The sequence below is a fragment of the Rissa tridactyla genome, chromosome 9 (genome assembly GCF_028500815.1).
Source record: "Rissa tridactyla isolate bRisTri1 chromosome 9, bRisTri1.patW.cur.20221130, whole genome shotgun sequence".
Lineage (NCBI taxonomy): Eukaryota > Metazoa > Chordata > Aves > Charadriiformes > Laridae > Rissa > Rissa tridactyla.
The window spans coordinates 47,942,400-47,970,001 of record NC_071474.1 but is presented as its reverse complement, the minus strand read 5'-3'; the positions used below and the strand labels follow the sequence as shown (position 1 = coordinate 47,970,001).

Here is a 27,602-nt window from a genome sequence, read left to right as displayed (position 1 = left end):
AGGAGGAGGGAAGGTGCCTTACGGAGAACCTGTGAGGTAGGTAACATGATTACAATCTGAACCACGGGATTTATTGGAATTTGCTTCAAAGATGCTTTTTGCTTTTCTTCTTTTCTGTCTGAACGCAGTGAAACGGCAACAGCAAAAGCCTGGTATGGTTGGCGACGCCTGATTCCTTGTGTGCGTGTCCAAGGCAGGAGCAGAGCCCACCCCGTGCTTTGTGGAGAAAGGCACAGTGTATTCTAGGAAACCAGAGCTTTAGCGGTGGCTTTTTCGCAGTCCCCTGGGTGGCTTCAAGACCCATGCTGGTCCTCCCAGAGACACCTGAAGTCAAAATTCACCTTGGAAGCAGAAATGCTAAGGACACAACCAAAAAACCTGGCCAAGCAGGGCAGATATTCGCAGCCCCGAGAGAGCTGGCTGCCAGGAAACCGCAGGTGGCCTCGAGGGGACACAGATGATGGCTTCCGTCATCTGCTTTTGTGCTGTCCCTTGCTTGAAGGGCACGTCAGGTGAGTATGTCATTGGCCCTTTTTTCTATGCCCCCACCAAGACTGGGATTGTCAACCCAAGGAGCCGCGTATGTGCTCCCGTCGTCACACATCAGAGGTGCCGCATCCACGGCCACGCCGTGGGGCAGTCCAAGGGGATTGCACCAACAGTTTGAGGCGAGACCTCTCACCGGCCACCAGCCCCTCACAACCCTCCTCGGGCGACGCTCCTGAGTGACAAATAAATAGCAGGTTTGCTGGAAGAAAGCCCTTTGGAATCCAAGGCCGATCGCCCCAGTGTCGCCAGGAGCCTCGTCAGGAGATCAGTCTGTAATTATAACTTATTTTTTAATGAGATTTCTTTTAAAACCAGAAGAAGTTGGGGACAGGGCTTGCAGAGGAGGCTTGCCAGCCCCCCCTGCCCTGCCGGTTGCTCACAGCATGGGTTTGTTCCTATGTAGGAGAAGAGGAGAGGCCCCTCAGAAAAATAAAAGAGTTTCAGCTGCTCTTGGAGACGTGGTGAATGTCGGCGGCTCCTAGTTCTGGTGCCGCTTCATGTGGAGGGCCAGATGGTCGGAGCGGGAGAAGCACCGGCCGCAGGCGAGGCACTTGAAGGGCTTGGCGCCCGTGTGCTTCCGATAGTGCCGGGTCAGCTCGTCGGAGCGGGCAAAGCGCCAGTCGCAGCCTTCCCAGGTGCATTTGTAGGGCTTCTCGCCTGCGGGGGAAGAGTCACAGGTCACAGGCAAAGCACAGCCCCGCCGTGCAAGAGCCTGCGTGGACACGCACCTCCATCACGCGTCCCAGCCACCCACCCCCTCCTCCTTGACGTGCCCCATCCTCCTTTGGAAGGCCCTGGAGGGCACCCAGGGCTGGTGGCCACGCTGGTGGCCACTACCAGGGTTCACTAGCTGTACGCAGTCCATAGCCACCACAGGACAGTAAATTATTGAGCTGCACTAACCAGGTCCTGTCCGTGTGTCCCCTTCCACTTTGCTTTCTAGGCTTGGTTTCTACTGCTGTTCAAGTTCCTGTTGGATTTTGGAGCATTTCTGGCTAAAAAAACTGTTTATTTTTTTGTTGGTTTGGGTTTTTTTTAACTAAAAAGCCAAGAATTCCTATGAAAGTTGTTGCTGCTCATACAGGTCGGGGGGGGGGCGTCAGGAGGAAGAAGGGGGTTATGCCGTATAAATTTTCCTCCCATCTTTGAAACCACCACCCAACGCTCTCTGCCTGGGCGCTCAGCCCTGCAGCGGCACCAGCTCTCTGTCCACAAAACATTGTTTTTTCTCCGGAGCGTTTGGGTGACGTAATGCCCTGTGTGTGTGTGTGTGTGTGTGTCGTCCCCCCCCCCGCCCCCCAAGGCTCCTCCCGCCCATACACACCTATTCCCCAACCGAAATCAATCAAATTGTGCAACTTCTCGGCCAGCTGGGAACTGGACTGGAAAAGCCCGTGCTGGCTTCCAAGCTCCGTGAGTGCCCGGGTTGTAGAGCTGAACCCTGGCTGCAGCCCTCTCCGCGCATGGGTGGGGTGCTCTCAAATATTAGCCCTCGCTCTTAACAGCCTGAACAAGCAGGCAGAGTTCAGGGAATGTGCTGACTTTCACGACCTCAAATATTTACCCTTTCATCGGCCCATGGCTGAGCGGCACCACCACCGCGGCGTGAGCGCACGTACGCACGCAGCCCTGCGTGCACTGGCATGTGTGTCGTGCTCTGACATGTTCCCCGGCGCGCACGGCCATTCCTTCCCCGCAGCCTGGGGGCTCGGCAAGCGGCGGATTTGGCCGGGAAACAGAAAAGATTCAGCCACGGCAAGATCGGCGGCGTCTTGCCCTCACCGCACAAAATACGAAAGCGTGGGGATGCCAACCCGGAGGAGACCCCGGGCACCAAGACCACATCCCGCTCCTCAAAAAGCCCCTGAGCTCTGCACCGCGGGGAGGAGAAAGGTGTATTTTATGCACCTCGGGTAAATACAGAACTTAAATTCAAGTTTTTACGGCATGCTAAGACAAAGGCGGGATTTGCACTGCGCAGCCACAGACATTGTCCCAGGCAGGTCACCTGGCCGGGTCAACCCTACCAAGGCCCTTTAGTTTCAAACAATAACAGGTTGATCTCCAGGATAGAAACAAAATGCTTTCCATTGTCCCAGGAGCTGGCTCCGTCTCCCGGGACAGCACGGCAGGGCAAGCTCAAACAAAGGACCCAAACTGGCATTCCCAGCCCCCGGGAGGCGGGTGAGCAGCCACCGGGTTATATATTTAATCTCACAATGGCACCCAGGAAATGAATGGTGTCTCCAGGAGATGAATACAGCCCAGCCCATGGCAACGGGCAAACCACAAGGAAAGATCTTAGAGATCGCGTACTTCCCAAGGCCCAGCTCCCATCAGGCGAGGAACGGAGAGAAAGGGCGTTATTAACCCTTCGAGTGATGGCGTTGGGACAGGCCCGGCCGCTGCAGCTCCGGCCAGGCTGAGCCCCCAAAAGCAAAACAGGAGGCTTCAAATCTTGGGCGCAGACACCCTGAGCCTGCCTGCGTACGGCTCTCCGGTTTGGATTCTCTTCTTTTTGCCCGCCCCACAACGCCACCAGTTTTCTTGACCACTCAGGTCACATCCCCCTTCACCTCTCCGCCCTTCCCTCCTGCAGCAGGTGGAGTGGAAGGAGGCAAACGCACTCGGATTTCCAGCCCAATTACTGGGAATCCTGGAAAAATGACTACATTTTGTCGGGTTCAAAAACTGCCCACGTTTGCCTGGATGCATCTTTAAATTGCGACTTGTAAGGATGGTGCCTGTCTCCAACGGGTCGCATCTCTGGGCACAGAGCTCAGCCCCGTGCTCCGAACGGAAGGGGAGAAGAGATATTTAATTTTACAGCGAGAGCCCCAGCGTATCCCTGAATCCAGTTTGCTGTTGTGACAAATGCTTATCAGCACCCAGCTCTCGGAGCCGGGACAATGTCCTTCCTGTTCCTTTCTTCCACCCCTTCCGTGTTGTTCTCCAGCCCCCTCCCACCCGGGCCCTGCCAAAAAAATATTGTACCTCATGCACAAAGAAAAATTCTTTGCTGGCTTGTTCGAAGGACTGATAAGACGAAAACGGAACAGAGCCAAGTGCAAGAACTGATTCCCAGCCCCAGGATGGGTTTTGTTCGTTGTTAATAAAAAAGAAAAGTGAACTCTGGGCCAGCTTAATTGCTTTCAGTAAAGATCAGCCCTTCTATAAAAGAGATTTATGAGGGCACTGATGGTTCCTGGACTACCTGGGGATCTGATAAAGTTTCAGGTATAATAAATGCCTTAATGAGGAGACCTGTGCTTGAATGCACAAGTGCCACTGAGCCAGGTTCACCCCGGGAAGCTGGTTGTGGTGGGAGCTCCTCTGTGCTGGTGGCCCTGTTGACAACAGCAAGGGCGGCCCACGGCACCTTTTCCCTCGGGAATGGTGTACGGCCCTTTTCTATCTGTATTTTGAAGCCCTTCTGTACGTGTATTCGGCAGCTCCAGTGACACACCGCTGGAGCTGCTAAAGGGATGAGCACCAGGTGCGAGTGGTGTGTGTGGCTGGTACCCAAGGAGGTGCGAAGGGTTCCTTCCTCTCCTTGGGAACCACGGGGGTGCTTGACACAAAAGAGCCAGCCCTTGTCTCCTCAGAGGTCCTATAACGCACCACACACCTTTACGCAATCCTTCTGTAGGCTCAGCAGCATCAGAGCTGGCTGGGCGTTGGGAGATCCCAAAGGAAGAGCTCCAAGTGATCAAGGTCTTGGGGGCACCTCCTCCTCCCAATCCAACCACTTGAGAGCCTCCAAAAGTCCTCCTAAATTCTAGACCATCCCCCCAGAAGGCCAGCAAGTGCACACAGCAGCGTACAGTCGCTATAAACCAGTGCAACCATTGGACTTTTTTTAACATCGGTAGACTTAACTGTGCTCCTTACCCCGGTAACAACCCTAGATTAAGGTAATCAACGCAGCTACGCAATCAGCGCCGTTAACAGGCGCAACGTAAGAAGTGTGGGCTGGCAGAGTTTCCCGACGGCGTGTGCTCTTACCCGTGTGAGTCCTCTGGTGTGCCTTCAGGTGGGAGCTCTTGGTATAAACTTTTGAGCAACCTGCAGAAAACAGGAAAGACACAACTTCCCTGTGAGAAAGGGGCTCAAACCAACCCAGAACATTTATATTTGAGGTTAGGGCCTGAAGAGCACCCTGGGTACCAGCATGCAAATAAGCCTGGCTCTACCCGTTTTGTTTCAGCGGTTAACTAAAGAGCATTTGTTCTCCACGACAGACAGACCTTTACAACACTCCATCTTTTGCCACAGAAGCCTGACACCCGTAGGCATTGTGCTGGGAATTAGTGGGGGGGGTGGCGGGCAAGAATAAGGCACAGACTTTCAAATCCCCCCTTCTTCAAGCAGGTCTTCCAGGCAGGATGAAAACATTAAATTCACCACCGTTAGCTGCTGGCGTTGTGCTGCCGTTTGTCTTTCTGGATTCCAGATGTAACTGATATCACCACTGCGCGGCTGGAGGGAAGATGTCTTTTGTAACCATCCCAGCCCTCGCAGATGTGGTAAAAAATGTTCCAGGAAGGAGGAAACGCCAGGTACGCTGCGGAGCCACAGCTTGGCTTTCAGGATCCAGCATAAAGCCGGTGGGAAGTTTTTGTTGGGTTTGTGTTTGGTTTTTTTTTTTTCAGAAGATCAGCAACAACAGGTTTAATCAAAGAAAGGCTCTTAACAGAAACGCCGTGACTTTGGCAAAAGTTTCAACAAGAGGCGCCTCAAAGTGAATCATTGCTAGTTCCTCATTTCAGTTAGATAAAGCTTAGAAAAGCTTCTCATGCTACCTTTATGGCCCTGCTGCATTGTGTTTTGACAAGTATATTAAAATATGAATTTGCATTTTTATGACCCGCATAAGCAACATAGTCCTATTTTTCGTTCCAGTGTTTCCCTGCCGCCTAAAGAAGCCTCTTGCAGGAGATGGTCTCTCTGTCCTCTCCTGCTGAGGAGGTGCGGGAGCAGCTGGCTGCCGTTCCCCTCCCCGTGGCAGGAGGGATAAGCGTCGGTGATGGTGACCCAGTCCAATAGTGCTTCTGATGCTCTGAAGCCTCGGAGGTCCTCACACTTGGGAGAGAGATGAGTTTGCACAAGACCAAGGGCTGCCTCCCTGCTGGGGATGGAAACGGAGCCCGACAAGAACCCGGAGCAGCTCCCAACCCCGGAGGGAGCAGCGCAGGGAACAGGACATGGCTGGGCTTCGTGTCCCCATGGGCACACAGGGAAAAAGGTGCTGGAGCCACCAGCTGGAAACTTGGATAGGAGCTCTGCAAACAGGTCTCCCCTGTTCATCCAGTTACCGGCGTGAATCTGGCATGTCTCCGGTCGCTTCCTCAACGCAGACCGTGTCAGTAAGACCTGCTGCCCCTGCCATCAGCCCTGACTGGTTTCACCTCCAGCTGAACCTCGGCGTGAAGGATTAGAAGAAGCCCTCCTCTGTCTCTGCACGTACACGCTATCGAGACACATGGTGTTTATTCAGTGCAGTTTGTGGGGTTTTTTTTTGTTCCTGCCTTCCTATGCAGGCCAAAATCTGGCTGAAAACAGGCGAGCTCTGCTTTGGCAATGCATCCTGCAGGATGAGGCTCTTCCCCTGACCTGTTCTGGCCAGAACGGAGAGGTCTGTCTCAGAGCAGTGGTCCACTGACACCCTTAGTCTCTCTCCCACCACCAGAAGGTTAAAAAAATTCAGCACAAGCTGTTTAACCGCAAGAACACGGGTGCAGCTTCTGGCTCAGAAAGTCCCTAATCTGCAGATTGCCAGAGGGTGGGAAGGTGTAAGCACAGAAAGATCTCTCTAAACATGTCCTATTCTTACGTACTTCCCCGGGTCACTGCTGGAGACAGGATCTGGGCTAGACGGGGCTCTGGGCTGACCTACTACGGCCACTCTTGTGCCACGGAAAGAGCACATAAATCTTGCAGGAGGCAGTTAGGAAATGACTTTCCTCAGTTCACACACCCCCATGGGAAAACTGTTTGCTAATCCCCAGCAGCTCCGTGGCTGGGGCTCGGCCCAGGAAGTGGGAGGTGCGTGTCCCTGCACCAGGACTGGTGATTTTTCAAGCCCTCAGACTGGTTTCACTGGGGTTTCTCACTAGGGACACGGTTGCTCCTCTCCCATACGGCATGGATGAGAGTTTGCAGCTGTTGCAAGATCTCCTCCTGCCAACCCATCACAGGTCTTTAGATGGGCATGCTCATGCAATGAGGTGACAAACAAGGAACAGCTTCATCTCTGGGCTGGTAATTACCCTGAAATGCCTTCCCACACCATCCTGATGTAGTACATGAAGCCGATGAAGGATATGACACAGGGATATTCAGCTCATTGCCTCTTTGGAAGAAGAGAATTCGGGATACAGGGAAAGACTGTAAAGGCTGCTCATGGAAATTACGTGATGGTTTGCCACCCGTTATGGGCGAATGGGAAAGGAAAGGCCAGTGAGAAAGCCAGCATGGTTTCACCTGTAGAGAGCATGTGGCTGCTTTGGGCTAGGCAAGACCGGAGCGAAACGGGCAGCTAAGGCAGCAGATTTCCAGGAACATCCCTGTGCTTGGGAGGAGCTCTCTGCCTCTCAGAGTCAGGTTTGCTTTTGCCGGAGGAAGGGAGAAAAAAGGCATCAGCCAGTGCAGGCAGGATCAACCGCTTCTACTCCCTTGGTGGTGGTAAGAACCCCACTTCCCTGGGGCTCTCCACCCAGCTCCATAGCTCCCTTCATCATCTAGACAAAGTGATTTTGGATTAAACTCCTGTGGATGCCCAAGGCTGCCCCCAACCTCAGGGTGTCAAGAAGAGACTCCCCACCCTCCCCAAAACCAAGCCAGTGCATCAACCATGAGCATACCTGGGTAATCGCAGTGATGGATTCTCCTCTTCTCCAGCTCAGGGTTGTTGCGTCTATTGTATTTTGGGGGCTGCATGACAATGTGCCCTTGGGAGAGGGTCCCAAGGCCGTTGGGGACTGGGGGGACCTGCGATGACTGGACCAACTTCAGTCCAAAAGTGGCTTCATAGGATGGTGGGGGAGAGATGGTGTTGATGAGCTCGGGTTGATTTTCTGGGCTGCCAGGCTGTGAGTTGGGGGGTGAAGGGGGCAGGTTCACCCCTGGAGCAGGGTAGAACTGCCCTGAGATGTTGAAGTTTCCCTGTCCTTGGGAGATATGTGGGTACTGCTTAACTGGCCCTCCTGGCTGGACAGGTCTGTGGACCACACTGGACATGGTGTTACCTGTGGACATGGTGACACCACTGAGACTGTTGATGGCTGTGGTGCTGTTGGAGGAGGATGTCAGAGTGGTAATGTCAGCACTTCCATTGCCAAGGGGCATCTGGTAAAGATGGGATTGCTGTGGATTGGTGGATAAGGGGATCTCAGAGGGCATCTCCTGCTTGATGAAGATGTTGTTCACTGCCACTGACTGGGGCATGCTGAAGACACTGGTGAAGTCGGGCAGGGTCTGTGTGGGGCCGGAGGCAGAAGAGCAGGGCTGGGCGAAGCTGGTGCCAGGCTCTGTTTTGATCTGTGGGAATGGTGTCATGGGTTTGGGTGGCCGGTAAAGTCCAGTGCGCAGGTGCGTTGTGTCTGGCAGAATCACGTTGATGTTCACGCTGTACGGTGTAGAAGTGGGCTTCTCTGTGGAGAAGAACTCATCCACCACTGAGGCACTCTCCCGCCGGTACTTCTTGTCTGGTATCATTGGGATGGGAGGCACCTCGTTTGAAAGGTACTTATCCATTTCGGACCGTGCCTGTGGCAAAAAATACAGACAAGACAACTTGTGAAGAGTGGCCTTGACACACTGGTGGTGGGAGTCCAACGTTCAACAAGTACCTAAGCCAGCAGGAAATGGAGAGAGCAGCAAGAAGAGCCCAAGAGGCACAGGCTGCCGTGATTTAGCTTCAGTCTCTGACTCAGGCACAGGCTCCCCAGGAGTGAGTCACTGTCCTCTGTCCCACTTCCCTCCTACCTATCTGCACTGATAACAGAGGGCAAGCTAGGCAGAGGATGCAGTTATAAGAGAAATATAGCCTGATAAAGAAGAGCCAAGCTTTGGGTACAAAGCTTTGGTCACACAAACAGGAGAAAGGAACACTAGAAATGGGATGAAGTCAGAAACTCTGCTCCCGTCAGCCTCACGCTTTGGGCACGTTGGATCTGCAGCCCACCTTGGACACGCTGACTCTGCTCTCCTTTAAACTCAACAGCCTGAGATGTATTGCATTTTATTCTCGCTCAATATCTTTAATTGACTGAGAATATTCTAGGACGATATCTTTAATTCATTGAGAATAATTTGGGCTATACCCCAAGAAATCTAAGTGACGTTGCCACTAATTCAGTGGACTGTGAGCCTGAAATGGAAACTGCCAGACGTACCATCACTGTCTTCTCTTGGGAAAGTGTCTCAGCCCTCACCTAACCTTTGGTTTAGTTGTAGTTTTGTAGAGCTGTTTTTACAAGCCTGGGTCCTCCCAGCTAACAGGACCTCTAGCTCAGACAATCACCGCTTGCCAGGTTTCTTCTCCTGGTTCATGTCTGATGTGGCATCCGACTGGATCCAGGCCCGATAATTCAGCAACCTGATGGAGCAATCCGCTAGGAAATTCATCCCCTGGCATTTGATGACTCAAGTTCTGCTCCTTGTGGTTAAAGATACCAGCGCTAATGCTCTTCCATAAAGCTACAGCCTTTAATTATGTGGTTATCCATGTGTCAAGCTCATTGCAAAGCCCTCGTAGACTCATTCATATGTAGAGGAGCTGGCAAAACCACCGGGTTTCCCTGGCAGGGCCTACGGTGCACTTCAGGAGAGCAAGCTGATCTCACCCCACACCCTGCACGCTTGAGCCACGGGTTTTACAGCTCTGAACTATGTCACCGGAGTGCAATGGGCCAAAGTCATCCCTGCTGCAACTTCATTGCTCTTAACAAAGCTGGACGGGACCCAAGAGATTTCCTCGCCCTTTCCAGCAAAACATATCACCTGTGCTTCCAGCTAATTCAAAGAGCCTTTGCACCTCTGCAAGCCATACTGGCAACGCATGGGTAAGCTGGCTTCCACCCAAACACAGGTACGTGCCACAAATACAGCCTCTTCTACACGGGTAGGAGCTCTGAGCAGCTGGACTTGGAAGTGCTAGGCTGCACTGGGACCGCGTTTTCTACGCTGTGCTCGCTGCACTGCTGTGTGTACACACTGTGCTGTAAATCCCGTCCGTCCCCATCCAATGTGCAGGCCCTGAAAAGTCCCTGCCCTCATTAAAGCAAGCCATGTGTTGTCACTAGAAGCTCACCTTTGTGTCACATCCTCACCTAACCTCTTCTGCTCAAGTGTTGCCTCCAGCAACAGCCCCGGCCACGCTGCAGGGACCCTGGAGTATACCCTAAAGCTAAGGCACCAGCGGGAGGCAGGGAAGAGCGTCAGAGACCCTCAACCCAGTCTCCACAGGCCGGTCCAAAGCCCCGATTTTCCTCCATGCTCCCCCCTGCAGTGTCCACCTTGGGTTCCTGCCCAAGAACCACGCCAAAGCTTTGGAGCCGAACCCCGGGTGCTGCTGCCCTGTGCACCCGACGCTGGGATTTCACTGTCACCCTTGGGAGTCAGCTTGCTGGAGGCAGCGCCGGAGGCTGCGAATGCCGGACATACCTGAGCAATGAAATGTCCCACTTGCCAGGAGCGGGGGCAGGGGGAAGGTGCTGGACGCCTTTTTACTTCTGCACTTCCCTTATCTCTGGCATTTAACTTTCTCACCTTGAGTTCCCAAGGGAAGGTCTCACTCCCCACAACTCCAGTGGGTCCTTACATGGCAGGTGACCAGGCAGGTATATTAAAGGTAGGAAGGCGTGGAGGGCCCTAATTTCAGATCCAAAACCTGCATTCTCAGCCAGAGTTGTCCCCCCCGTCCACTGCCTGCCCCTGCTCTTCGGTGTCCCCCAGCCTCCTTTGCCCTCGCAACCACCCCTACCTGCACAGAAAAGTCTGATAAAGCCCGATAAATCCACTGCTGACCCTGAGCAGCCCCAGGGTCCTGGGCAAAGGGGGTGTTAAGGGGCAGTTGGTCAGCAGAGCAAAAGCCATGGGCTTTCACCAGACTGCAGAGGATACCAACTCTGCTCATAGCTCCAGCCCCACCGGTGTGTGCAGGATGGGGACCGTGAGGGTTCTCCCCCCGCTGGAATCCAGACTGTCATAATGCTGCTGATTGTGTCACGGGTTCCACACCCCCCCAGAGTCCCAGCATCCTCCCAAGAGGGAGAAAGGGGCGCTTTTTGCTTGTTTGTGGTCCAGAAATGCCTAGCAACCCTAGTCCGCTCCGGCACTGCTCGTGATGGGTGCTGACACCTACTACCTACACACCTCCCAGCCAATGCTCTACCACAGAATCACAGAATGGTTTGGGTGGGAAGGGATCTTAAAGATCATCTCATTCCCACCCCCTGCCCTGGGCAGGGACACCTCCCACCAGCCCAGGTTGCTCCAAGCCCCGTCCAACCTGGCCTTGAACCCCTCCAGGGATGGGGCAGCCACAGCTTCTCTGGGCAACCTGGGCCAGGGGCTCACCACCCTCACAGCAAAGAGTTTCTTCCTCAGATCTCGTCTAAATCTTCCAGTTCAAAACCCTTTCCCCTCGTCTCATGGCTCCCCTCCCTGCTCCAGAGTCCCTCCCCAGCTTTCCTGGAGCCCCTTTAGGGACTGGCAGGGGCTGGAAGGTCTCCCCGGAGCCTTCTCTTCTCCAGGCTGAACCCCCCCAGCTCTCTCAGCCTGTCCCCACAGCAGAGGGGCTCCAGCCCTCCCAGCAGCTCCGGGGCCTCCTCCGGCCCCGCTCCGACAGCTCCGTGTCCTTCTGCTGTTGGTGCCTCAGAGCTGCAGTACTCCGGGGGGGTCTCACAATCCCAGACCAACTCCTCAGCCCACTGGGATGACTAAGTGCTGACATGTCTGGGAGGGATCCAACCCAAGTGTCCTGCATGCAGGTGACTCTACCTCTGGCTGTCACTCACGGCTCCTTTCACTGTTGGTGGGCATCCAGCTAATGGAGCCATGGAGGAGATAGCTACATGGGCACCCAGGTGGCTTGCAGAGATGGAGACACCACGAGCGGGAGGAATGCACCCCAGCTGGGGGGGAGCGGGAGGAGGGAGCGGAGGTGCTGCCATCTCCTCTCCTGTGGATCTGGGCAGCCTGCACTGGGGCTGGCTGGGGGGGCACAGCCCCCAGCACAGTCTCTCGGGGGCTTTAGAGGTACCTCTCACCAGCGGGGACAGGAGCGCGCAGAGGGAGGGATGAGGAAAGTGCTTCACCTCAAGAATGAGCGGCGGCATCCGCTGTTCCATCCTCATGGGGTGCAGCTGTGGGGCAGACAGGGATGGGTTAGTGGGGTTGCCACCCCCCGCCGGCCTCCCCAACCACCCCCGGCCATGGCGGGCCTCTCCCACCCTCTCCCCAGCCCCTCACGGCCTCCAGGACCTCAAGCTGCCCATCCCGTCAGCATACAGGTCCCCACCGCCACCACTCCTCCCATCCAGACGTGCCTTGACATCGCCATCTCTCTGTTCACTAACAGGGATTTTATTTTAATTATTTTTTGTTTTTTCTTTCCTGTTTAACACCTCCTGTCCCAGAGTGGGGTGGGAGGAGGGACAGAGCAGCCCTCTGTGGGGATGAGCAGGGGCTCGGTTCCCAGCTCACACCAACCAGTCTCTGGTTTTATGTCTTAATCCTCGCCAAGAGGCAGAGCGGGATCTGCCGTGGCCTTTGGAGCTTCCCCAAGGAGGACAGCCCCTTGGAGAACCCGGGCAGAAGCTCGGCTCAGCTGCCAGGTTTGGTGAACTCTGGGCTTCTCACAGGGAAAGAAACACAGAGCTTTCCAGAGGAGGCTTTGAGGCACGGCGCAAAGACCTTCAGAGATTTCCAGCCCAGTCAAACCAGTATGTTCTCCCAGTTCCCATGGGGCTTCCATCTACAAAGGCTACCTTAGGGTAGGCAAAAACGTTCATGCTGCGTCCTCGGAACAGTCTGGAAACCACCAGAGCAGGCAATGAAGGGCTGAGCCCCTATCACTCACTCACTCACTCACTCAAGTCATGCATGAGGGGTTTTTTGGTGCAGACCTGGGGCTGGGACTGTGCCGAGCCCCAGGCACCTTCCCCCTGGAACGGGCACCCACCACGAGGTGCTGTGATAGCCAGGAGACACCATGCTCAGCTGCACGACCAGGGCCTCAGGCGCAACTCCTCTCCCCCGCCTAACATCTAACAAGCTCCCCATGCCACAGGCCATGGTGTCTGCAAGAGCAAGGATAGGAGAAGCTTTCTCCAGGAGGAGCCTCAGCCATCCACCAGAGCCTGGAGAGACCATGCTTCCCGGCAGAAGCGTGGCAGCACCACAGGCTATATCCAGCCCCTCTGAGGCGAAGCTCTCAGCATCACACCACTGCCAGGCTCCTACAAAAAGGGGACTTGGGGAAATCCCGCCTCCTCAGACACCCCCGGCCAGCCCAAGGACCTTCTCTGCAGTTTACCTTCAGCTAGCCCATTCCTGTGCTTAGCAATCTCCAAGGTGGAAAGACTTTGCCAGGACTTAAATCTCCTTTATCTTTTCCCCCACACACTATAGCATGCTTGCAAATGTCCTGTATGCCTCTCTTCTCCTGCCTCCATTCCCCCCAGCTTCCCACAGAGGGCTGAGGGCTCTTCTCAGATCTCTCGCCCAGACCTGGATCCTTTCTCCAAGGTCAGGGCCCAAAACAGGCCACAGTCCTCCAGCACCAAGTAAGTTTAAAAAGAAGGTTTATCTCCAAATCCCAAAAAAGTATTTATTTGCCTTCTGTGGGTTCAGCATCCGCCTGTGCCCCATTCTCATTCCACATCCTTCTCCTGCAGCTGCTCCTGCTCACTTCCAGTGTGCCCATTTTCTCCTCCACAACCACCAGGTTTCACCCTAACCTCTGCCATTTCTCCAGTTCAACAAACTTGTGGTAAAGCCTTTTCTCACCCTCTTAGTCTGGGGTCACACACACATTGTCGGGCTGGTCAGTCAGACCAGCAAGGGCTAGAAACCAGCCCAAGCTTCCCTCTCTTTCAAAGAAAGCCAGCAAAACCAACACAATGGACTCAGCTTCTCCATTTTTGGGGTGTTCATATTCTGGGAGTTGCATCTAAATGGAGGATGTTCCTTGTGAGGCCACAATAGACCACAGAGACACACAGCCTTGATAGGACAGGTACAAACAGGCTGGCGATGCTGAGAGCTGCCATCCCTGGGGAGCCACTGGTCTCCACATGGTCTTCATGCCTGGAAGCATGAGGAGATGCTTAAACATGGAATCTCCAGGTCAGAGCTACAAGGGTTTGGGGGCTGAAAGTTGTGTCACATCACCCCATCAGCTGGAAGAAACAGCTGCAGAAGCACCTGCATACTTCTGCCAAGCTCCTTCGCAGGTAATGCTTGAGCCTACAAGGGGTGGTGCAGCTGCTGGATCCCTCATTTGGGGGTCAACCACACGAGGAGAGCGACAAAACCCTCTGCTCTGCCAGCCATCTGCATTCAAGACCTGCCATGGTAAGCAGCACAAATACGAAGGAGGCAATTGAGGGCAAAGCAGGCCCCACTAGGAGGAAGCCCCATAGACACTGGGTCTCTGCAGATTCCTTGGCCAGCCCCAAGCGGGTCCTGGCTGCAGCCCTGCCTGGGGCAGCTCCAGAGAGGGCAGCTGAGGACACTTCAGTGGGCTCACAGGAGACAGCAATGACTTGGAATGATCAGCCACAAGCTGTCTGCCAGCCACAAGCAGGGAATTAACCATTTTCTTCCCTTTTTGAGAAGGACTGGAGTCATCTTGTAGCCAGGGAGCTCGGTTCACCTCCATACCGCAAGAGATACCCACCGACTCTTGATGGAAAAAGCCGCCAGGGCCTTCTAGCTGACAGGCGACTACGTCTTTAGTGGGTTCAGTGGCCCAGTTTCCCCTATAGTCACTAGCAATGCCATTGCTGCAACAGCTGGAGATGAGGATGAGATACAAGGTCTGGAGGTGGGCATGCCCCAGACTCCACCAGCTGCATCAACGAGGGCTCCAGGAGGAGTCATAGGTCAGTAACTCAGGCAGAGAGTGAGCAACGGGGAGGTACAGGCAACGCAGACATCAACAAGACTTCTCTGATTTTAGAGGTGTCCAAACTGGGATCTTTGGTTTGGCGAGGAAGGGAAAGCCAATCAGAAAAGCCTGTCATGCAATAAAAGCACTGACCTCCTGTGGTATTTTCCCCTCAAAAATAGTGTCTATTTCTGACCATGGAGAAGGGTCTTTTCAACTTGCCAGAGAAAAGACTGACAAAAAAAACACCAAGCAGGAAAAGGAAAGGGTTTAGAAAGAGCACTCTGTCCTCTCCAGACAAGGCCACGGGACACCAGTTTGTGTCACTGGACCATCAGGACCGTGTTACGCTCAGCACTGGCACATCCAAACCTGGGACCTGGCGATCGACATTCCCTGGATGCCGAGATAACCTCAGCAGCCTCTGAAAGAGCACCCAGCACTGTGAAATCATCAAAAACCCAACCCTGAAGCCAGTCGCTCACTGAACAAAGCAGACCACGAAGCCCTGCTTCCCCCAGCTCTCCCCTGAGTGGATTCTCCTGTGGCTAATAGGCACGGCCACGGGTCTCCCCCCTCTACCATCTGCCAATTTTCATAAATCCTGCGGGAACATCCTGCCTTGGAGACCTCTATCTCTCTTTCAGATGTTGTCAAAGGCAGGGTGAGGCGTTATCAGGACATCGATTAATGCACGCAGAGTCCAAGACAAACATTTCTTGGGAGGATGCAGAAGAAACCGGCACTTGAGGCAACCGTGCCACTTTGCCGGCGATTAACCACGAGCATCGTTAGAAGAGCGCCAGGCACTGCAGGCTGTCGAGGCAGGAGGCGGGTCATGTCTTTCCCATGATTAAACGCTTTCTAATCTGAAGTTGATAAATAACAAACCGCCATAGAAACATCAGATGTTGTCACCACACGGGCAGCAGCAGAGAACAAGGAGAGAAATCAATGTTTGCTAAACAGGCAACGAGCTCGTAAAGTTGGCAGAGGGAGCGGTTGAGAGGGGGAAAGGGCTCGGGGGGAGAAGTTTCTTCAGTACTTGGCAGGTTCCAGCCCTGCCTGGCCACAGTTTCCCCCCCATCCCGCTCTGCAATGCTGGGGGGGTATCGAGCCCCCCCTTCACGGCTGGGTCTCCAGCTCCTGCTCAGATCCCAGCCGTGATGCTGGACGGGTCCCCACTGTGAAGAGCATTTTGGGGAGAGGGGTGCAAGCAAAATGCCAGCTTCACCACGGCAGGTCAGCCAGCGGCTCAACCCTGCCAGGTGGGGGTTCAAGGGATGGGGGGACGGCAGGGCACCCCCTCCAGCTGCAAGGGAGGGTCCTCTTCTCGGGGCGAGGGACCCTCCCCAAGCACAGGCATGTGTGGGACAACGGTTGCACCCGTTTTCTGGGCCCTGGGATTACGCGGAACAGCCTTTTTCTCATACGTGCACCTGCACGAAACTCCAACCTCCAAGGGAATCAGCAAACAATGGGGAGGATAATCATCAATCAAAAGCCATGGCAAGTACCTGGCAGTACCCCTTTAAAGGCACATGTTATAAATAGACCGTATTTATATACAGATTTGGTTCAATATCAGCATTTATTGTCTCCTAGTTAAATATTGACTTGAGTAAATATTTGTTTCTCTGATCATTTGGTTTTGATATTGACCTCGATCGACGTTATTTTCTGTTTGTTCCTCAAGTCTTCTGGAACTCTCTGCAAAACGGGATTAGCAAAGAAACCCCCGGGACTCTTCCTTTCAAGTACACACGGGGCCAAATGTTTCCCTGCTGTAAATAACAAAGCTCCATCGCAGGCAGCCAAGCCCAACTCCGTGCTTGCCGAGGTGGGCGCTGGGCTGCAGAAGACCCCGGGTGGACTCCTCTGCTTGCTCTGTCTCAAAGAGGTTAGGAGGAACTCCAAGAAACTAGTGCTGCCCTCGAAGCATTCAGCATGGCGTGCAGTGGGGCAAGATCCACCTTCACTAGCTTTGGCCACCTGGAAAGTGGGCATCTAAGCTGAAGTCTCTGTGCAAGTTCTCTTGATAGAAGTCCTTGGAGAAGACTGCCTGAGATGATCTATCCCACCTATCCCACCAGCTTTCCATCTTGAAGCTTTGACATTTTGCAAGAGCAGCGCCTGAACAAGGCCACAAAAATAAACCATGTTTCTGCCAGGAGCTCATGGATGGCCCAGGGGCTGAGCCACACTGCTCTGGAGGGTTATTCTGGTGCTCTTTTCTGCCCTTGTGTTTGACCGACCCAAGGTAATTATCACCTCTCCAAAACTAGGAATTGCCTTAAGGCCAAGAGTCACCATCAAGGCAGATGTGGGCAGCTGGGAGGCTGGCTGGCCTCTGGCTGAGCCAGTAGGCAACAACATTTCCAGCAGACTTGCTGACTCTGTTTGCTATTCCTTTCCTCCGACAACTGATAAAGACTCACTCAAAGGCAATCTACCTTGGTTATTTATTGCAGAAATCATGCCACTACAGTCAGCAATCCCAAAGGCCAAAGAAACCAGGAAGAACACCCTCATCCAACTCCAAGGTCAAGTGCCTGGAAGAGGAGCAGTTTGGAGCAGCCAGGCTTCAGCGGGTTTTAAGACAGCAAGCAGAAACCTTTCCAAAAATAAAGCCATAAATGGACTGAAAAATAACCGTCAGGGTAGACCTTGGAGAAAGCTCTGGCCCAGCTGCACCATCTCTCGGCCGTACTGAACACAGTGGCCATTCAGGCCATCTGGCCTTAGGCAGGTCTGGATGAGGGTGGGGGTGTCCCAGGTTGACATCAGAGTAGCTCCAAGTTGGTTTCCGCTTTTGCAGAACTACCACGCACAACCTCGGCACTGGAAGGAGCCCAAAGGCAGGTGGGGAAACGAGGACAGCCGTCTGTCCTCACCCATTGCTCCCCGCTCTGCACGGGCAGGAGGGCATCTCTCTCAAAGCGTGGGAGAGGAAGACATGAGGACTTGATGGAGTCACGCCTTCGTACACAGCTTTCTATTCCTGAGCTGTTCTTGCTCAGCGAAGGCTGGGGTCAAGCCCATCAAAGCCAACTGGAGGTTTTCCGTCAAGCTAAGTGGGCACACACTGTTGGAGGCAGGAGGCTGAGCTGGGTAGGACTTTTGGTGTGAGCTGGTACAGCCATTTGGATGGTTTGTCTGGAAAGATGAAACCACCTAATGTTGTTTCAACTCCTGGAAGATCAGGAGGCTTGGAGCTACCTCAGCCCCAGCCAAAACATGCAGCAGCTCAAGTGTTCCCCCGGTTTATGCATTGCACACAATCAAAAGTTGAATTTGGACAGCCATGCAGCCCCTGCTGGTACCATCAACTAGAAGCAGGCCCACCTGCCGCTCCATTTCTCCTTCTCGGTTGCAGCCTCTGCTCCAGCACACCGTCTCCCCTGAATCTGAGAGGACGGAGGCTCTCAGATGTCACCATTCCCCAGGATGACCTGGACAATTTTATCCACCTGTTTCTAGCTGTTGCTGGGCTTGTCCTTGAGCCTTCCAGCTCCCCTCTGGTTACATGCCACCCATCCTGAACTGAGTGTGACATGGGGGAGGCTGTTAGAGCTCGCAAGGAGCTTCCCCAGCTGCGTTAGGGGTGGGATTCATTCTGCCTCACTCAAACCATCTAAAAGCTCACACTCATCACCTCGCCTCCTCCGATCAGAAGCACATTCCCAGGGCAGGGTCTGACAAAGGCGGAGTGAGTCATCCACTGCTTGCTGGGGCTTGCGAAGTCCTCCTGGCATTCAGCAAGGGATGAAACAGGCCAAGAAGCCTGTTCTTCCCAGTACAAAGTGTAAGGCAGACCCATTACCCCGTGCACGACTGGGAAAAGCAAGGTCAGGTTTCACGTGCGGACAGCAAATCCCACCGCCCCTGTGGCCCTCCACTTCCTCGCCAAACCAGTTAGCAAAACAAAACAAAACAAAACAAACCCTAAGGCAGACAAAAACATTGTGTCTGAACCAGTAGGTCTTTGGGCCAACTCCCTTCTTGCAAGCTCGCACAGCACCTGGCACAGTACAAGGCCAAGAAGATACAGCCCGAATCAAGGGCCGAGGGGGAAGTTGGAGCAGGTCCACCTGCTGCAGCCCCTTCTGCCACGCCGCCCTATGTATTTCCTAGCATCTGTGCTGCTCGGAGGGTCCTTCTCTCGGCCTGAGAGCAGAAAGCCTCAAAGAGTTTCCTCAAGATCCGTTTCCTCCACTTAAACTTTCTCTTTCCACATTTTCCCTGTGTAGAAATTGGTTGATGGTTGGACTCGATGATCTGAAAGGTCCCTTCCAACCTAGGCAATTCTATGATTCTAAACGAATTGCCAATTGCTGTTAATTAAGGGCGACTGATGATGGCACGGGCTGATAACGGGCAATTGACAGTTCCCCTGGAGAAGCACCGAGCCCTGGAGAAGCTCCAGCCAGAGAATTTTGGAGCCTGGGGTTTGCCAGGCCCTGGGAAACATGAGGGCTGTGACGCTCGTGTCTCAGAGGAGATGTCAGTCAGCCAAGATAATGATTTTGAGTTCTCCCAAAGCCACGGTGCAGAACCACAAAAACATCAGATGTTGGAAGTTGCTCAGAATGAAAAGTTACATTCTAAAACATCAGCACTTTGAACGACCAGGGTTGGGAAGGGGAGATGCCCCAAATTTTTCCATTCAATTTAACAAACTTGGGTCATTTCCACATTTTAGAGAACACCATCAAACCCTCTATTCCTAAGAAGGGGTTTCAGTTGAATATATTCAGCCACCCCTGGGTTCAGCTCCCTAAACTGTCCCTGAGGAGCAGCAAAAAGGAAAAGGATAATTCTGTACAGGCAGCACTAAAACCATGGGCTGAATTGGCTGGTGGGTAGGTACCCACATACCTCCGCCCTCTCCAGGATGGGTTTGGATTCATGAAAGAAATTGCCTTAGATGTGATAGACGTGATAACCGGTGGATAATATCATTTTCTCCTCCAAGTGATAAGTACCTGCATTTTCAGACCAGCTATACTGGGACCAATTTCTTGCCATTCTCTTCTCCTGCTTGTACTGGAAACACTACAAAGAGCAAGGTCATTAACTGCATTTTAATACTTGCAAATCCTGTCCTTGGTGGAAACTGGAAGGTCCCCATCACATTTAAAAAAAAAATAAATAAATTAAAAATAATAATTTTCAAAGAATTCTCCAAGCATTTCTGAACTTTAATGAAAGATTCTTTGTTTGAGTTTCAACCTGAGCTTGGAAGGGGCTGAACCTCTTTGATGTGGTAAACAGCCCATGGGGGTTTTTTGAGAGTTTTCATGCTAGCTCAAGTTCTGAGAACATCTGAATTGTAAACACGAGTTATCCAATCCCCAAACACCAACCGTACCCTGTGACTCATGTAATTCACCAATGGAGCGCAAGAAAAGCAAATATTCTAATCAAGGGGCTCAGCTAACAAGACGGTCGTAAGTGTGATTATTTGCAGTGGATGGGTTAGATAAAAGAACTCACTGGACCAGGGAACGAGAACAAAATAGCGTAGGTAGCTGACCAAACAGGTTTGAGAGGGGAAAAATTCACAGTTGATGATGCACCAGCCAGAAATGCGCTACCCTAGACCTTCGTGAGTAATTTCAGATGACTGTGTTTGCTTCCCACAGACCGTTCAGGAAGAGCGATAAAGGGAAATCCGTTGCATTTATTATGGAGTCGGAGTCCCCTGCTCATTTCCTCCCTCAAATACCTGTGTTTTCAGTGTTCAGGGGAGAAAAAAAAAAAAAAAAAAAGGAAAACCAAAAGCCAACAACATGGGTTTCTAGCTAATTTGCAACCCCTCCCATGACGGCGAGAGGAAAACAGGTCCCAGCGAGGGCTGCGCGGGAGGACAAGGAGCAGCACACCTGTAATCTCCTTCTTTCTCGGCGCTGCCCCTTTCCCTCGCTCCCCACCGTGCCCGGCCAAACTTCCCCCCCACCCCCCCCCAGCAGAACAATCAGCCTTTGTACCACCCGGACAAAGCCATTGTGCTCCAACCAGCTCAAAGTTCGGCCAAGCCGTTCCATCCTACACCTCGGCGGCGGCTTCCAGCAGCGCCTGCGTGCGCACCCGCGCACACACACACACGCACGCACGCGGGCAAGCCTGCGGGTTTGGGGGAATAAAAAAAAAAAAAAATAAAATAACAAACACGGTGGCCGAGATCCCCAAATTCCCTGGTCTCTGGCTCACCGGTAGCACTGGTGTTGTCCAAAGCCTGCTGAGCAGTGGCAAGCTCCCCACTGCCTTCGGACCCGCTCCCACACCAGGATCTGGTCTGCAATGAGCCCCCCACCTTCCCCCCCGACACAGGGCTGTGGTGGGGAGTGTCCTGCCTGGGCACTGTCCCTGAGGGACTTCCCACAAGAGTAGAGGGACAAATTCATCCTTTCTGGGGGCTCCAGCTCAATTTCCAGTGGCCCTGCAGACACCTGCCAGACAGAAAGCCCATCGGACTTGCAAATCTGCGGGCCGGGCCTGAAAGCGTCAGGCTCCTGCTGATCCCAAAGCAAAACAGCCTGAAAGGATCCCTCCCTCGTGAGATCCCTCTAGAGCCACCAGCTGCCATCCCACCACCTTGGCTTGTGCTGAGAGGGATCAAGTGAGCCCGTTCCTCCTTGCCCAGCCTTTAACTCCACGTCTCTGCGTCACCAAACTCTTCCTGCACGCCCCTCGAGCCTGCTGGCCCGCTTTGAAAATGAATTTTGCACACTTCTGCGGGACGCATGGACATTTTTGAACCCTTCTGCAAAGCCGGGAGGATCCCAGAGGACAGAACTTCTCAGCCACCCAAGAGGGAGTGAAGGACCGCGACTTCAGACTGCCCACAAAAGCACCTGACGTGGACGGAGCAGCTCAGAAAGAGGAAGAAGGGGCTGAGTCACGGAGCCCTGGGCAGGTCACACCATCCCGCTCCATTTCCCCGCCTGCCTGCGCCGTTGTGGATGCGGGATGCTGGGGGGGGCCTGGGCCTAGCTCCCTGCTCAGCTGGTGGAGCAAAGGATGGGTGAGGACCGAGGGCGGCACACGCGGCTGCTGCCAGCGTCGTGAATCGCGGCTCCTCCGACACGTGGCGCTGCAAAGCCTGCGCCGTCCCCTTGCACTGTCACCCACCGGCAGAGATGGGCAGGGGAACACCTTCACCTTGCAACACCGTGAGCTCAAAGCCTGTCCTCAAACACCGGCACAGCCTTGAAAACTGTCACTACCCCGCTGAGCTCGTGCCTGTGGTGTCCCCATACCTGGGGCCACGTTCAGACCTTCTCCTCCTGCGCACAAGGAGGACCCCAGGAGAGGACAGAATATTTTCAGTCCCCTCTGAGCACAAAAGGAGTGACTTTAAACCCCAGTAAGATGCCCGGGCTCGGCCACCCCCATCCACAACAAGCTGTCAACATCTCATTGCAGGCCCAGAGCAAAAATCAAAAGCTGCCATCTCCCCTTTCCCCCAGAAAAGCTGAATTCGTTCATTGCATGCAACCCTCAACAGTGCAAGGAAATGAATCACTCCTTGACAGCTGTGCTATGGACTTGTACAGCTCCGCTAACAAATAAAGTGGAGCGGGACTCCTTCCTGGCCCCGGTACAAACCACATCTGTATGAACAAGACCCTTCACCCTGGTTCCAACTGAGCTGTGCAAGATGCTGGACCACCAGGGAGCCGGAAAGCCCATCCCTGGTCCAAGAGAGAGCCACCATCGAGTCACCAACCTGGCACAGCCACATTCATGACAAGGACATGGCCAAAGGGGCTCAGACCCATGAGATGCAGGACACAGCACGCAGGACCCCGCAGGGACAGAGCAGGACTGAAACAGCTCCTGCATTGTCCAGAAAGCTGGAGCACACCTAAAAATGCTTGGGCCGGCTTCTCCTGTGATACCAGAAGCAAAATCCTTGTCAGAATAAAGCCAGAGGAACACCACAGCACCTATGTCCACTCCGTTGAGTGAGTCTGTGAAATGCCATTCTTGGTACTGAGGATCTGAAGCTGTCGGGGAACAGCACCATCCTGATACCATCTAATCTCTTCAAGCACCTCCCAGATGCTGGAGCTCTTTTCTTCCTGCGTGAGCCCCCCACCCAGCCCTTGGGCAGGGCAGGAGGGAGGTGCACCAAGCACAGGGTTGAGAAACTGCCTGTGGGGTAGGACCTGGGCTTAGAGGACACAAGGGGAGCCGTTTGATTCCCATTTCTCAGCTTGCAGCAGTAGAGACCACCCAAGGAAAGGGAGGCAATGGAGGACGAGCTGCCTCGGGGCTATCCCCAGCCACTCTCACCAGGATCTGCCTCGTCACCCATGACAGCCTCTGTCCCCTCTGGGTGCTCACCAGCCTCAACACAACTGCCCTTGGGGCTCCTGATACAGGTAGGCAAGGGGTTAAACCAGGGGACAGGCTGTGGGTTTTGTCCATCTCTTCCCAGCAGCTTCTTCCCCAGGTCCTGACCTCACTCAACGCTGCCGCAAACCCAGGTGACCTCCAACATCAGACGGCAGCTCTGAATTCGTGGCCGGTATAACCCATTGAGGCAGGAACTGCCTTCCCCGAATCCTCGAGGACAGGCGATGGCGGGGCCGACACCCCCGATAGCCCCCATTCTCCCCACCGTTTAATTGTAGCCAACCCAACCATGGAGATGACCCTGGGCCACCCCTTCCACCTCACCAGCACCTGGTGCTCCTCACAACTGCAAGAAGGCCCATTAGGAGCCAGCTCCTGTCCTGCACGTGTTGGGCAGGGGAAGTGCCATCTCCTTCCCAACCATGCTGGCAACCTTCCTTCTAGAAACAGTTCCAGGACTGTGGAAACCTGGGTCTGTTCTCACCATCTCACTTTCCGACAGGTCTCACAAGAGGGCAAGGATCGGGCTTGCACCACTGAAGACCACACTTACACCCAAGAGAGACCATGGCATGAAGCCACGTGTGGCGCCAGGAGGCTCAGGAGTGATGGGGACTTAGAGGACTTGGCAGTGGGGTAGCTCATCTACCATGAGGTCAAGCCCAGCCCAGAGGGACACAGTCACCCGTCTGACAAGCAGCAGATGACCCCAGGAGGGCTCCCGAACAACAAGGTGCCTGGGAGCTGCTTCAGCTCATCAGACCTGGAGAACAAAGCGCAGCAAGGTGGGAGCAGCAGATGAACCCTGGTGGTCCCCAAGTCCCCTTGCTCATCGGGGGGTGCCTGACAGCCACACAAAGGGAACGTCTCCCCCTCTTCCAAAGTGCTTCCCTGGACGTGCTGTGCTTTTGATTTCATTTATTGTTATTTTTTACCCTTCCTTCTAGCACCGACCTCTTGAGATTTAAAGGGGAAAATTCTGTTTCTGGCCGTTTCTGTTTCAAATCAGAAAGGAAAAGTGCTTTTCTCTCGCAAATCCTTTTCCCTCCTCTTGTCTCTTTTTGTTTGTTTTTTTTTTTTTTTTTTAATTTGGGGCAGGGCGGCTGGAAAGGCAGAGAAAAGGGAAAAACTAAGCGTAAACTCCACAAAGGCTCTATTTCCAGCTGACTCGGATCGAATAAAATTTTCGACAGCAAATAGCCCCCACCTTCTACTCTTGTTTGAAAAGCGATTTGTGGAGGGAGGAGGGGGCGGGGGGGGGGGGGGACTTTGCAACCATCAAGATAAAGAGATTAACTGCAGAGTTCGCTCCTTTCTTTGCCGGAGACTCAGGTGGGGAGAGCTGGAGCAGCGGGAAATGCCCCATGGGCGATAGCCAGAGCTCTGACAGGTCACAGCCTTTTCCATAACTCTTGTCAAACTGCTCCGATAAACACCCTCCCGGCGCAAAGGCTTTCCCGGACCTGCAGCCATCCAGCTTTTCCACCCTCCAGCTACAGCGGCTTCTTCAGCAGCTCTTCTACAACGAGCCCGGCCTTTGACATGCCTTAACAGAAGGGGGGCCATCACATGGAAAACTGCTCCATGGGAGATGTGGGGTCCAGCCCTGGGCTCTCGGGGTTTTGCCACCCGTCACGCTTCGCCCCGGGTGGGTTTGCAAAGTTCTGCCGTGGCTGTTGGGGGCTGAGGGGGTGATGCAGGGAGCATGGGTGAGCTGGTGGAGCTCCAGCCGCCATCCCAGGGACCCCATTGTCCATAAAGGGACACAGGATGGTCTTATGGCAAAGGGGTGACGTCTCTGATCAGGCCACCCTTGGCTGCCTCCACCCCAGAGCAAACCAGCAGTGGGGTGGCATTGCCCCAGGGACCAAACTGGGGTGAGACACCCCTCTTCCCTTTGAAGGGCAGCAAGGAGGGTGTCGTGGCATGAAGGGGTTTCCAACCATGGGTGGGTTCTCCATCCCCACGTCCCCCACGAGGAGGACAAGGTGTGGCACGGGGCTGGCCACTGTCATGGCCAAGGTGTTGGGCAAGCACCAGCCCCACAGCCTAATCCCACCCAGCAGCCAGGGCTACAAAGGCGGAGAGAAAGCAAACCTTGCCCTCCCCCCAGACCAAACAGGGACCTGCCACCCTTTCCTACCAGGGACAGGCCCTAGAGATAACCCACACCTTTCTGAAGAGCCACCAGCCGACCCTCCGACTTCAGATAACCTCCGGCAGACCCGGGGTTATGGGGAGAGGCAGCGAGCCGGGACCACCGCAGGGGAAGGAGGAAGGTCCTGCATGGCCCTCTCCCCCAGGTTTTGACCCCCACATCCACGACCACCACTCGCGGACGCTGTGGATGCCAGATCGCCGGGGCGTCACATGGAAATACAGCAATGGGGACGCTGCCTTCATCTCACCACCTCCCTCTGAAGGACGGAGCCCCAAAACCGGCCCTTGGGACATCAGTGCCGCGGGGAGAGGGGAAGAGGGCAGTGGAGACAGCCCGCTCCACGCCAAACCGTGGCCGCCCACCATGGGGGTGCCCTCCCAGGGGTCCCAACCGGGACCAGGGGGTCCCTGCGGGGCGGCCGTGGAGCGAGGGGCCGGAGCCGCCCTCCCGTCCCAATCAAAATGGCGCTGGGGACGTGGGGCGCGGGGTTAATCATTAGCCACCGGCAGTGCTGGGCACCCCAGCTCGCCCCATTCCTCCAGGGGGAAAAGGGACTGAAGCGGCAGCAGCGGGGTGGGGGCAGGCCTGGATCACCCCCTTTTCCCACCAGGAAAAGCAGCTGAAGGCTCTTGGTGGTGGGACGAGGGGTCCGTCACCCAAAACACAGGCGAGGAGCCCTGCGTGGGGTGGGCAGCAGGGCCTGAACCTGCTTCTGCCATGGCCCATGGGTGGGTGACCAAAAGTGCCCCAAATCTGCTTATCAGGGTCTTTATCTCCGTGGTGCGAGGGGGGGATGCCGCCGCCGGGGAATTTCAAGGAGCATTCCTTCCCCGCCATGGCGGCGGAAAAAAATAAATATAATAAAATGGAATAGAACAGAAGGTCCTGTTCCCCCCCACACACCCTGCCATCACACACAGACACAGCCGTCCCGTTGCCCATGTCTTCCCCAGGGAGCCGGCGGCGGTGCAGAGCCCCTCGCACCCCCTCGCCTGCCAGCCCCGGGGGAGAGGGACCGAGCCCCGGCTCGTGGGGAGCCAGCAGCACCCGGGATCTCCCCCCAAAACGGGCGATGGGGCGTTCCGAAGAAAGGCAGGAGAAAGAAACAGAGAAAAGAGAAACAAAAAAAAAAAAAAAAAATGAAACCCAACACGCCCATGAGAAAATCCGGCGGAGGGGGAAGCACGAGCGTACAAAGCGACGGAGGTGTTTTAGCAAAGAGCGGAAAAACAAAGCAGAATTAAGTCGAAAATCCACCTTTGCCTTTGCAGGAGGCATCGAGAGCCTCCCGGCACCCGAACGGGCGAAGCTGGCCCCGTCCCGCGGCCCCCCGGCCAAGCGCCGGCCCCCGCCTTACCTGCGCCAGGTCGGGTGGGTTTTCCAGGGGCCGGGCGGGGGGTTTGATGTCCTCAAAGACGGGGGGGTCTTCGCCGGGTTCCCCCGACATGCTGACGGGCTTCAGGGGCGTAAACGCCGAGGCGTCCTCGGGGAGCGGGGTGCGCAGCACCAGCCCGCTGCTCATTCCTCCCGCGCCCCTCGCGCCCGCTCCCCCGGGGACGGGAAACAAACCGTATTTAAAAATAATATTAAAAAAAAAAAAAGGGTTGGGGAGGGGGGGGATAAAGGAAGAGGAGGGGAAAAAAAGAGAAAAAAGAGGCAGAGGCGAGCCGGAGCGAGTTGCTAATCCTGGAGGCCAGGTGCCGGGTCGCGGGAAGGCTTTACCTGGCTGCGGGAGGAGGAACGCCAACCTGGAAGCCAACCTGGAAGCGGCGGCGAGGCCGTGCCGAGCCAATCAGGCTCCCGCCGACAGCCCCACCGGCAGCTCCCGCGGGCCACCGGCCCATAAAAGGGTGACCGGGAGCTTCGTCGTCAGCCATGCTCTGCCACGGCACATCGGATCCCGCCGGGACGCAGGGACTCGGTCCCACCGGTGCCACCCCGAGCCCGGACCCTCCGCCGGGGCTGGAGCCCACCTGCGAGGCTGGGGAAGGGCCGAAACAACCCGCGGTGGGGAAACGCTCTCCCAAATCGAGCCCCCTGCACTGAAAACAAGGGGGTTATTTTAGATTTTTAAAGCAATGGCTTTTTTTTTTTTTTTTTTTTTTAAATGAGAAAATGCCGTTTTCCCAGGGATGGTTGAATTTTGCATGAAAACAGATTTTTAGAGACAAGGAGATTCCTGCTCGCTCGCACTTCTCGTTCCCAGGGGAGAAAAAGGGAAGGATCAAAAATAAGTAGATTAAGTGAAGGGGAAAAGGGATAAACTTTGTAAAAAAAACAAAAACCAACAACAAAGGAAAAGTTTAAAAGGTGCAGCTACGAGGGCACAGTGCTTTCCAGCTCGGCTTCTACGGAGAAATCAAGCGACTGTGTTTGGGTTTCTCTTTTTTTTTTTTTTTGGGGGGGGGGGGG

General features: G+C 54.5%; 1 protein-coding gene across 2 annotated transcripts; it reads right to left on the bottom strand.

Annotated features, from left to right (window-relative positions):
• Positions 1-821: 821 nt before the first annotated feature.
• On the bottom strand, positions 822-26,712 carry LOC128915156 (Krueppel-like factor 5). 2 transcript variants are annotated; one of them, XM_054215134.1, is made up of 5 exons: positions 26,548-26,712; positions 11,871-11,918; positions 7,413-8,316; positions 4,555-4,614; positions 822-1,206 (listed from the first exon to the last, which is right to left on the bottom strand). In XM_054215134.1, exons 1-5 carry the CDS (start codon positions 26,710-26,712, stop codon positions 1,028-1,030), a joined length of 1,356 nt encoding a protein of 451 aa, XP_054071109.1. In that variant the 3' UTR covers positions 822-1,027. The 2 variants fall into 2 exon arrangements, with proteins under 2 accessions (XP_054071109.1, XP_054071111.1); XM_054215136.1 differs by lacking the exon at positions 11,871-11,918 and having other exon boundaries at positions 7,413-7,689; positions 7,747-8,316.
• Between the last annotated feature and the right edge of the window lie 890 nt (positions 26,713-27,602).